The following is a 12,165-nucleotide window of genomic DNA, read 5'->3' as shown; positions in this document are numbered from 1 at the left end:
AGAAGCACTTAAATTAGAGTGTGTGTCTGTACCTGCACTGAAGTAATTGGGATTAATTTGGAGTTGCTGGGTGCTTAGCACATCTGAAAAAGAGATGACTTTGCTTGTGCACCCAAATCTGGATTGAGGTGCGTAATTTTAGTCGTCCAGGTTTGAAAATGTTGACCTAATGACTTGGCTGGCAGGCTAGTGAATTAAGCAAAAACCTAAATAAAAAAAGACATTAATTCTTGTCCTTGACCTGCCACAGATGTCCTCTGTAGCCCTTCGTGAGTCCCATAATATCTGTGGCTTGGTTTCCCTTGCTATGCAATAGAAACAATAATACCTACCCACACAGATGTTGTATGGCCTTATTCACTATTGTCTACAAAGCACTTGAGATCCTCAGATGGAAAGTGTTATTCAAGTATTGTTACAATTATTGTTACAATTATGTGCAAAATTACAAAGCTGTGTCAGTGTTAAAGGCACTTCAGCATTAAAGTCATCCCAGTTACCACAAGCCAGCTTTGAATAAAAACAGTCCAATATTTTAAAGTTAAACCTGCAACACTGTCATTCAGTTTTCTAAACTGATTCAAAGCTAGTGTTGTTAGAACACTGGGGGTCAACCTCCCCCCCACCCGGCCTGCTTGGGATCTGATTATTTTCTAGAGAATGTCATACAGAGGATTCCCTCAAATTAGAGATCACCTAAAATTCAACATCTTCTCAAACTCTGGATCATCTCAGGCCATTCAACTTTAAGCATTCCAAACCTTCACACTACTGGTTTTCCACAAACTTGGCTTGTTTGGGAGAGTTCATTACGTTTTAAAAATCAAGCCAAACTCTGATCTGTATATACTAAATTGTAACGGACTCTAAGGCCACATAAGAAATTCCAATTTCTATTATACAAAATGTTGTATTAATGGACACGAGTTATACTTTTAAAATACAGTCTTTATAAACACAAGGGAGCAGAATTAAGGTCAAAGTTTTCACAGATCAATTTATAAACCTTATCATTGCATCAACATGACTTTTTTTGCATGGAATTTAGCTTACTGTTTAACTCTTATGCTTTATAGTCTTTTTAGCTGAACCACTATGATCTTTATTTTTTTTTCCTCGCGTGAGAAGGGCCCATTTACATGTATAACTTAATTTGATGACTCAGAAGATTAGTACACAAATCTAACCCTTATGTAAGTAAAGAAAGTAAGTGTGATAGGTGAATTTACAGCTTCAGGAAATGTCTACATGCTTTCAACTTGAGTGAGCAGCAGGGAAAGCATGTGTCATGTAAATTTGTTTAGTTGTATAACCTGTGTTACTAATATCAAATCCATTTGCCATTACAGACTGCTTGAACAACGTCCTGAAAAAGAATCCTTCCAGTGGCCTGAAAGCAGACAGATCCCTTGCCAACCTAGAGTGTGTTAAAGAAAAGACCTTAGTGGTTTCCAATTCCCTCCATATTCTTTCTCAAATTTCATCCCACAGACAAATACTTTGGGTCAAAACAGAGATTTGATGCTGACGGAATTTTCTTTCTCTGCTGCAAACATTCAAATCTTGACATCGGCATTCATGTGGATCCATTTCTCGTGCTTTCCAGGTTAGTCAGAGTTCATCCCACAAATTTGCTCTTGGCAAAAAAACCCTCAAAAACAATAATGTAAATAGACATTTAATACATCTGACTTCCAAGTTGGAAACTCTATCATATGGTCAGTATCAACATGTCGAGACAAGGAATCTGAATGATGTCTCCAAACTCAGTAGGTCTTTCCCAGCAACAGTACAGCTTTGGGGCATAAAGCTTGCTTGAAGTAGTGTTATACTGGGAGATTCTCTCCATCCATGGGGATCCTAAAGTAACGCTGAGCTGTCGCAATGGCTCCTTATTCCACCTCTGTTCACTGTGGAAGGTATTGAGGAAAGGCCGACACGGCTGTGCCAACCCACAGATGTCATTAATGATACTTATACAACTCATTTAAGAGGCTGGGGCCTTGATTTGTCCCAGTGAACCTCCCTGATGGCAATGACGGGTGAGGTGGACAGAAAACAGTTTGACTGTTCGACCCTGGAATGCAATTGTGGGATGGGACAGCTTTTTACTTGGAAACTGAGGAAATTTAATCTGGAAATCAGTGAGATACATGAATATGGATCTCTATGGTGCCACTTTCATAATGCCACTTAGTAGGGTAGAGCTACAGTTCAACATTTAAAGTTTCTGTTCTAGGCCCAATCCTGAAAACAGGAGTTTTGTCCTTGACTTCAAAAGGAGCAGGACTGGGCCATGAGTTGTTATGAACAGTCCAAATAAGATCAGACAATTGCCAGTAATCTCAGAAAATTAAAGCACAATGTTTCTTCCCTTCCCCCAAAGCCAGTCATACACCAAGTGGAGCTTGTTGCAGAAAACAGAGGGAGAAAATGCATATTTTTTTTTCAAAATGCTTTCCTGTGTTGTTGGGTTTTTTTTCCAAACTGAAGGATAGCAACCAACTCTGTAGTTGGCTGGGAAAAAAGGGCATGTGCACATATGGGAGAAGGGTTGGACTCTTGAAAATGTAGTCAAACTTTTTGTTTAATTTTAAAATTTTGTCCAAATTTTTAAATTTATTTTAAAAATTAGCTCCAAATGCAATTATTATTTTGTTAAACTAGCAAACTACTTTGTAAGAAAAAGTATCACAACCAGTAAAACAGCAGAAGCTTTGAAAAAAAAGTGTGTGAATATTGCTGTGTGAATAACAAATGTTTTGGTTTTCTGGAAAATATGACAAAGCGAAGAAAAAATTGTTTCGGGTTGATCTGAATTTTTTCCCCATCAAGTTTTGGAGTATCAAAAAGTAGAACATTTTGGGTGAAATGATTCATTTAGTTCCAACTGAAATTAAAGGAAATTTGGAAGCAACAAATATAATTTTGAATTGAAAAATTGGTGTTTCATTTCAAAACAAAACATATCAGGTTTTTGGATTATTTTTCCCCACTCAAAACAACTGAATGACATCTACACAAATTCACAAAATGTTTCAAGCTGATCCAAATCTGCAAGTTTCTGTCAAAAAATTTCACCCAGCTCTAATTATGAAACACAGGACCAAATACTTTGTTTAAGCAGAAAACAATTTCATCGGTTTCATGTCATTTGTGAGGAGGGGAAGATGTTTACTTTTTCTGGGCTAGTATTCACATTTTATATAATTTCTAAGACACTGCATGACAATTGGCTAAGCCTCCTACGCTACAGCTGAGCTGAATTAGGTTTGAATGCGTCACTTTCTGACTGCACGCAGATAGATTTCCTCCTTTATATTTAGGAATGTTGGATTATGAAAGATTTTTCATTTGATTGCGGCTGCCAACTGGAATAAACAAAACCAGACTCATCAATAAATTAGTCAGGGAGACCAAGTCATCTCAGATGTTTCTCGTGCCAAATAAACAAATTCAATTCAAGTACTTGCAGATGAACAGCAGGCTTTGTCCTAAAAGGGAGGGCATTAGCAGATATTCTGGTTCTGAATGGTAAATCCTTTTATTTTAAATCCACAGTAACACCAGGTTGCCATCTATGCGGACTCAAGAAAATTTGCTGGTATAAGCATATTGGAAAGGTCTGTCCTGCACTCAGTCACGTTAAAATATTATTGAGAGTTTTTATTTGTCTAATATTTTACCACCCTACTGGTGACGGCCAGTGTCAGACTGCGAGCCTTGATTGTCATATGGTAATAAAATGGTCCCTCATGAAAAGATTTACAACACTCAAATGTTCCCTTCCCATCAGAAAAGTGAGTTGTCATAGATCTAGACCCCCTGTGCTGCCAGCTCACCAGACTTCTGTGAGGGGATCCAGACACTGAATCCCCCATGCACTTTCAGCTTCCCTAGGTCTCAGCAGGGTGCAGCACTGTTTCCTCCCTTGGCCTCTCTGCCACATTTCCTGGGCCCTGACTCTCAGTCTGTTACCCCTTCATGGAAAGGGAGCCCTTCAGCCAACCTGTCTTCATCCCCCAGAACCAGGGCTGATCTTTCCTAGAATCCCAATAGCGGTGTGCGCCTCAGAGAGACAGCACAGAATCTCTCCCAGAGTGATGTTTTAACACCACTCTGACAAGGATAAACATGGGCCAGATCTGTTCCCAAAAGTGGTTGAAATTTTCCAAAATTCAATTCTTCAACTAAAGGTTGAATTTCAGCTAAAATGACATTTTAGTTAAAATTTTCACAGAAGTTACATTTTGTTATGGACCAGCTGTACTGGTATGCCTTGCTCATATAAGTCCCATTGGTTTCCACTCTCATTAGTTTGGCACATCTGAGCCCGTATCACAATGAAATGTAAAGTACAGTGCAGTGTCTGAGAATTAGTGTATGCCTCCTGAAACAACGAATGCCACAAACCAAGTTTTATTTATATTTTGCCATCTGATAACATAATAATGTGATAATATAAATCTTACATTTTGTGGGCATCACAGAGAATACATATTATGAAATAAAAATATTATCATGTTAACCAAAAGAAAAAATAGTATAGAATATCAGGGTTGGAAGGGACCTCAGGAGGTCACCTACTCCAACCCCCTGCTCAGCTATCCGGGAATTTTTGCCCCAGATCCCTAAATAGCCCCCTCAAGGATTGAACTCACAACCCTGGGTTTGGCAGGCCAATGGTCAAACCACTGAGCTATCCCTCCCCCCAATTATTTAGAAAAGAAAAATATTACAATATAAAGGTGGTACCAGCTTCTTCCTGTTTTCAATCATTTGCTGCAAATGTTTAAATTATGCATCAGTAAGATAAATTACCTTTATTTTCTCTCTTGATTTTAAACAGGTACTAATTCAAACACAAATAAAACCTATTCCTCAATAAGGGAAGTGTTTATTAATTACTGAGGATTACATATAAATTTAAGGAGGGATGTTGCAGTGACTATTAAGAAAATTTCATTATAATTGCTTACTTCCTCACGATATGAAGATCTTAGACAATTTAAAATGGTGCTATAATTCACAATAAAAGGAACCGCCATTGGATTAACAGTAATCTCTTTGATAAATGAGCAGTTGCTGTAAAAATTGTATATTGTGAAAATTATCAAATAAAAAATCAGATTAGCTTTCAGTAGGGCTTGCAAGAAGCAGTGTTGCTAATTGTGATTTTTATTATTTATACAGTGCCAAGTTTGGTGGGAACCTAATGGACAAGTAAGAAGATAAAGGGGGGAATTCCTGGCTCCACTGAACTCAATATTTTTGTCAGTGACTTTAGATTTCACTGAAGGTCCTTGCATTGAAGAGTTTACAATCTGAAGCCCTGATCCTGCGCAGACTTGTGCATGTGCTTAACGCTGCTCATAGTGTGTAAGTCAGGCCCTCTCAGGAAAAAGGTTTGATAAAGTTATTGAGCTTCAGTCTGGAATGCTTACCTCTGCTTCTCCCACAAGTGTCTGTGTTTTCTACTGCACTGCCCACCACACATAGCAAGCCCTCCTTGAACAAAGCTGTAAATCCACTACCCTCTTCCACTTCAAATGCCACTTCTGCTGTGACACCTATGTGAAGTTAGCCAGCTAATGATTGCTGGGCTGAGTGGCAATCAAGAGAGAGCTAATATTATTTATTTGTAGAAGTAAACCAGATGCCCTTTCATCTTATTCATAACCATCTAGCTGTGCACACAGGTAACCTATGTCACCATGAGATCTCATCATCCTTATCTTCATGCTCCTTCCCTCCTCCCTATAGTGATTGTTACACCCCCTCATTGTATTGTTTTAAGCCAGACTGTAGCTTTTTAGGGCAATGATCACATCTTTATGTGAATTTGCACAGTGCCCAGCACAATGGGACCCTAAACCCAATGGAGATCTTTGAGTGCTATACAAATAAAACTAATAAATAATAATAAATTCACACAGAAAACCTTCCTCCCTCCCTAACAACAAGGGCCTTGTTCACAATTCTCCTCACAGCAGAAGCCTTGAGATACCTTCATCCTCACAAAAGCTTTTAAGCCTATTAATAACTTGTCTATCCTTCTGACAACCCGACTTCAGTCACTAAGATTCAATGGGAGCTGTGTGCACACAGCTGAGGGTATAATTTTGTCCTCATACTTTTTAGAGACTGGCCAAGGGTTGTTGAGGGTAACAGACAAGTTAATTAAGTGCAAAGGATGGGTCAAAAATGTGGGATGGATTCTGTGCTGCCTCACAGCCCATGCCCATGGCTTGGGTGCTATAGCGGGGAGTATAAAACTGATCAGAATTTGTCCATGGATGTGAACTCAGATCACTATCTTGGAATTTTGTTGCTGCACTGGTGTTGAAATGTCAGTCCTCAAGTGCTGACCACATGGAGAATTTCTGTGACAAACATCTCATTGCCCTATATCTGTATTTCATTTTAGAAAGCATGTAAAATCTGCACACCAAATGCAGGCAATTTTTAAAAACAAAGAAATACTAGCAGAAAGTTACCATATAAGCATTTCTATAAGCATTTCTTATTCCCACAACTACAGGATTTGGGGCTTTTCCAACTTAACCACTAATGTAGTCCACCATGGCTGCAGCTTAAGTGGTATATGTAAGAAAATGTCAGCTCCTGAGGAGAAATTTAAAAATGCCTGCGTGGGAGCATACACAGACACACTCATTACTGACAAAGTTACGTTTCAAACACTACATTAGTTAAGGAGTGATGCATTTTTCACTGTCATCCAGAAATTTTAATCCTTTTCCTCATCTTTGCTGTGAAAATCCATGTTCTCTGAAGTGCTAAAGTTGTTTTCTCCTGCTGAATAGATATGTGAATCACTGAAAAATTATCATCAGGCACTAACACTTACTGACATGAATCACTGAGGACATGGAAGGCTGTCTTAATTAATAGTTCTGGAAAACTGCCATTACTTTTTGTGAAAATATTCAAAATGTTTTGGGAACAGATATTCAGCTAGAGCGAATTGTCATTGCTCCATTAAAGTCAGTGGTAAGTTACATTAACTGAAAATGGGACCAATAATCTTTAGTAAAGATAATTAAAAATATTTTTCTGCCACTAGTTATAAGAATATCTCTCTCTCTCTCTCTCTCTCTTTTTTTTTTTTTTAAGAGACATCACTATGTTCTTTGTGCAAGAAAAACAAAGTTCGAAATGCAGCTCCCTTAGGGATTTCGTAGACTGGATTTCTGGCATGGTCAGTCTGGCCAAAGGAGAGCAGTGATCAGGAAAGGGTTATCTATAAAAGAAATCTATAGGAAGAATCAACATTACTAGCCCTGATAAGTGGCAACTGCTGAGAAATTTTATACATTAGCACGTTCATATTGAGTAAAGAGCCAATCCTGTTCACACTGAAGTCAATGGCAATTTTACCAGTGATATAAAGTGGAGTGGGATCTGGGCCTTAGCTTCTAGTTTAAGTATATAGATCCATGAAATCCATGCCCTTAATGTTTTATTGTGTTGAAGAAATTCAATGCCTTTGTGTAGTAAAATAATTCATCCTGAATTGTACAGGTGTGTAAAATGTATTGGACAAGAGTCTGCATTCCAAGTTTTTCATATTTTGTCACATATTTGAAAACGGCATCGTGATGCTGTGTATAAGAAAGGTGACCATTTATATCACTGTTCTTACCACTGTAACACAATTTCCTTAAATCTTATACAAAGTGTATCATGTAAGGTGCCAATGGAAAAGTTATGATTTGCTAAGTATGATTATTCTGTTTGCATGCATGTATCATCTTTGTATCTGAAGTTATAAATATTGGCTATGTGCTGTTATCTTAAACCTGTGTTATATTCTTGTGTGACATCCTGCAGATAGGACTTACATTAGGGCCAGACAGCTATGTATTGATGGCCCATCAAGGAAACTCACAAAGGGCCATTTAAGAAACTCATCCCATCCAGATAGGTCTTCCTGAGGATGCTTCAGCCAGCGAGGAGCCAGTGGCCACCCCATGTGATTCAGCAAAACACGTAGAGGCATGTGATATGCTCATGTGACCCTGGACTCCATCTTGGGCCAGTAACTTTCCACAAACAGGGACAATGGGCTTTATTTGGGACAGTAAAATTCCAAGCACATGGCAGAGGATATAAAGGACCCTGAGATATCTCCATTTTGCCTCTTTCCTGCCCTAATTTTCTGGATTGTGGATTTACATCTAAAAGGAGCATCTTGAACTTTGAACTGAGGACCTTCCAATCTTTTGGAAGTTACCAGAGAGACTCTACAAGCCGGCAATCTATTCCATCATTGCTACAAAGCTGAAATTAGGACTTTGCAATTGTTTGTATGTATGTGATCTATTAACCATTTATAACTCTCTTCTTTTATTATTAAATCTTTAGTTTGTTTACTAAAGATGGGCTGACAGCGTGGTATTTGGGTGAGATTCATATTGACCTGGGGGTATGTGTCTGATCCTTTGGGATTAGAAAGAACCTCACATATGGTGAAATGGGTTTTCAGTAACCCCCCACTATATTAGACTTGGTTGTAGACTTGTATATTAGACTTGGTTGGTAGACAAGGGCTGGAATGTTTAAAAGGGGACTGTGTTTGGCTTCTGGTTAACCAATGTGGTATCACAAAAGCTATTTTGTTACTGGTTTGGTTAACTGAATTATCGAATAAACCACCAGTTTGGGAAGATTGTCTGCCTGCTCCTTGCAGTCTGCCCTGCATGTAGCATTCTCAGTGTGGCCCTTCCAGGAACCCAGACACAGGCACCATTTTAACAAAACTTTAAAATGGAAAATATTGAGACAAAATATTCATGAAATTGGGAGAAGTTTTACAAAAACAGGAGCATTTTAAACCAAATTACTTTGCATCCAAAGCATGCACAATTCTGTATTTTTTTAAATAAAGAATGGCCATTTATGCCGGAATTTTGTAAATGTTTGTAGATGCAAAACAAAAATGTAAAAAAGTACAAATCACAGTGCAACATGAAATGTCACAGAAAAATGCTTTCCTCAGTTCCACCTGGCCCTTTCACTTGAGCAATGGTGTGTTGTAACGCGTGTCCAGATCCAGTTACATAGATTTAGAAAATTTCTTGAAGGAGTGGCACCTGCAGTACATATCCTATGTATGGTTAGTGCTCAGAGGGTTCTTGTTGAAGTATTTTCTTGCCTCAACATTGCTGAGGGACACAGAGCAGCGGGATGGATTCTGTCTTCTGTATTCAATGCTTTCCACCATTGCTTGCTTGATCACCTGTAAAACAGAGTCAGAGTTCAGGGCAAAGAATTGATACTGATGGTGGTTTTTTAACTGATAGCAAAAAGCCATATCAGCTTGTACAACGGTTGCTCTTAATACCAGAAGCAAGCCAGTATTGCGTAGAAGAAAGGGCTTTAAAAACAAATAAACAGATTGTATGTTGAAATTTTTGAAAAAAAGAACATTGTTCCACGAAGAACATTTGCCAGGGTATGCAAGAGTCTGGGGAGGCAAAAAGGTCAGGGTTTTTTGTGTTTTTTGCCTCTATAAATCACTGCAAACTCAACAATTCACTCTGCCAAAAAGGGAAGAGCACAATAGCAGCAGCAGCTAAAGAAAGACAGAAAGCTAAATTCATCTACTTTGGCTTGATTTCATACTCCTTGGATCATCTAAAGAGAATGGTTTCAGAGGAACAGCCGTGTTAGTCTGTATTCGCAAAAAGAAAAGGAGTACTTGTGGCACCTTAGAGACTAACCAATTTATTTGAGCATGAGCTTTCGTGAGCTACAGCTCACTTCATCAGATGTTTACCGTGGAAACTAAAGAGAATGTTTGCTCTGCTAACTGAATTAGTTGAAGAACCTCATAAATTAGTCAGGTAAACATTTCTCATCAGCTGTTTCAATTCTGCTATGTAGACAATCTTGTTATGAAATAATATTCCGTGCCTTCTATAGAAAATTATACAGAACAGAAGAGGAGAGACTGTCTTTAAAAAAAGTCTATGTTAAAAATCCTAATTCTTTGATGTTGAAAGTAGAATGCAATTTAGCCAGTAGGTGGCATATTTTGATCATGTACTTACTACAAAGATCTGAAACTTGCAGCAGAAAAAAATTACAGCTGTTGAATGAAATCACTAGAACAAAAATATACTTGGGCCCTGATTCTGATCTTGTTTAAAGTAATGCAAATCAGATGTAATGACTGGAGTTACACTGCAGTATATGAAATCAGAATTTGGTCCATATCGGATTTTGGGGTATAAATCAAACACTACAAGAATATTGAGATTTAATGGTAACATTAAATCATTAATATGGCTTCTAACTGTTTTAAATTTTACTTTTATTTCTTTAGCTCAAACTTAAAAGCATTTATTGGTTACAGTTTCAGCAGAACAAATCAATCTCTAACAGACTGATTCTGAGCTCATTTACCAAAGCATTATTTAAGAATTATACATCTTATATAGCAATTTTCATCCCTAGAACTCAGACCACTTTACAGAGATGGCAAATGTCACTATCCCCATTTTCAGATGAGGAAACAGAGTGGTGAAATCACTTGTTCAAAGTCACACGGCAAAGTAAGTAGCAGAGCTCAGAATACATTACATAGACTAAGGCCACAAGGGACCATCATGATCATCTAGTCTGACCTCCTGCACATTGCAGGCCACAGAACCTCGCCCACACACTCCTTTAATACACCCATAACCTCTGGCTGAGTTACTGAAGTCCCCAAATCATGATTTAAAGACTTCAAATTACAGAGAAATCACCATTTACTTTGTTTAAACCAGCAAGTGACTTGTGCCCCATGCTGCAGAGGACAGCGAAAAACCCTCAGGGCCTCTGCCAATCTGACCTGGGGGAAATTCCTTCCGGACCCCAAATATGGCGATCAGTTGGACCCTGGGCATTTCAGCAAGACCCAACAGTCAGACACCTATAGAATTCTCTGTAGTAGCTCAGAGCCCTCCCCATTTAGTGTCCCATTACTGGCTGATGAAGATATTTGGTGCTAGCAGTCACAAATTGGCTACATGCCATTGCAGGTAGTCTCATCATACCATCCCCTCCATAAACTTATCAAGCTCAATCTTGAAGCCAATTAGGTTTTTTGCCCTCACTGCTCCCCTTGGAAGGCTGTTCCAGAACTTCACTCCTATTCCCCTAGGCCACTGAACCACCTGGCTTCACCCAGTTACCTGGGAGGAGCTCAGATACTGCAATAATGGAACAGTAAAAACAAAAAACAGATTAGATTAGAATATTAACCCAAATTGGAATGAACCCTGAACAAGCACAAGAACTCAAACATGAAAAGCATTATAGATTTTGTTACAGTCTATCCAATTCTTCTGTTATGGCAGGAAACTATCAGTACATTAAAATAATCTACAGACACATATAAAATGAAATGCATAACTACAAAACAGGGAATAACTGGCTAGGTAGTAATGCTCCTTAAAAGGATCTGGGGATTATAAACTCTGGAATAGGATTCCAAGAGAGGCTGTGGAATCCCTGTCATTGGGGGTTTTTAAGAACAGGTAGGACAAACACCTGTCATGGATGGTCTAGGCCTCAGCGCAGGGGGCTGGACCTGATACCTTCTCAAGATCCCTTCCAACCCTATATTTCTATGGTTCTATAGCTCCTGAAACATTCTTTAGCTGTTTCTTTTGAATGGAAAATATCTCTGTTATTTCAGCAGCATGATTACCTCAGAGCTTACAAGAAGAGATCATCATGTATGATTGTATTTACTGCAACTCCGGAATTCCAGACTTTAAGACCAGATGCCAAAAGAAAGGGCAAAATTCTCCTCTCTGAATCTCACTGCCCATCTCATCCATCTTTTCCCCTGCTTTAAACAGGCCCCTATCAGTGTAGTATCTGAGCAGTTAAAATAGAAACAACTACTTTTTTTCTCCCTCCCTTCCCAGTCTGCAGGGGAAATAACTCCACCACTTCATAGTTTTGTGTTTATGTGTGCATTGCATGGAAGCACAAGTTCATAAACAACTTATCCAGGGAAAGCTTAATTGAACATTTTTCATTTAGGCCTTACCCAACTCCCATTATGATCAATGTCAGTCTTTCCATGGACTTTAATGGGCTGTAAGCCTGCCCTTAAAATTTGAAAGTCTGGAGGTCAGTTCCCAAGTC

At 38.6% G+C, this 12,165-nt stretch overlaps 1 protein-coding gene across 2 annotated transcripts in view; it reads right to left on the bottom strand.

Moving 5' to 3' along the window:
• Positions 1–4,411: 4,411 nt before the first annotated feature.
• The window catches only part of PLA2G4A (phospholipase A2 group IVA), a 137,849-nt gene continuing 130,095 nt past the window's right edge, over positions 4,412–12,165 (bottom strand). For both annotated transcript variants that reach the window (XM_073356705.2, XM_073356706.2), the window contains one exon: positions 4,412–9,259. In XM_073356705.2, coding sequence (XP_073212806.1) covers positions 9,128–9,259 — 132 coding nt within the window. In that variant the 3' untranslated portion in view covers positions 4,412–9,127. The remainder of the gene's footprint in view (positions 9,260–12,165) is intronic.

This window comes from Lepidochelys kempii, chromosome 8 (assembly GCF_965140285.1).
Source record: "Lepidochelys kempii isolate rLepKem1 chromosome 8, rLepKem1.hap1, whole genome shotgun sequence".
Taxonomy (NCBI): domain Eukaryota; kingdom Metazoa; phylum Chordata; order Testudines; family Cheloniidae; genus Lepidochelys; species Lepidochelys kempii.
Note: the sequence above shows the minus strand (reverse complement) of the source record. Positions and strands in the feature narration are given on the sequence as shown.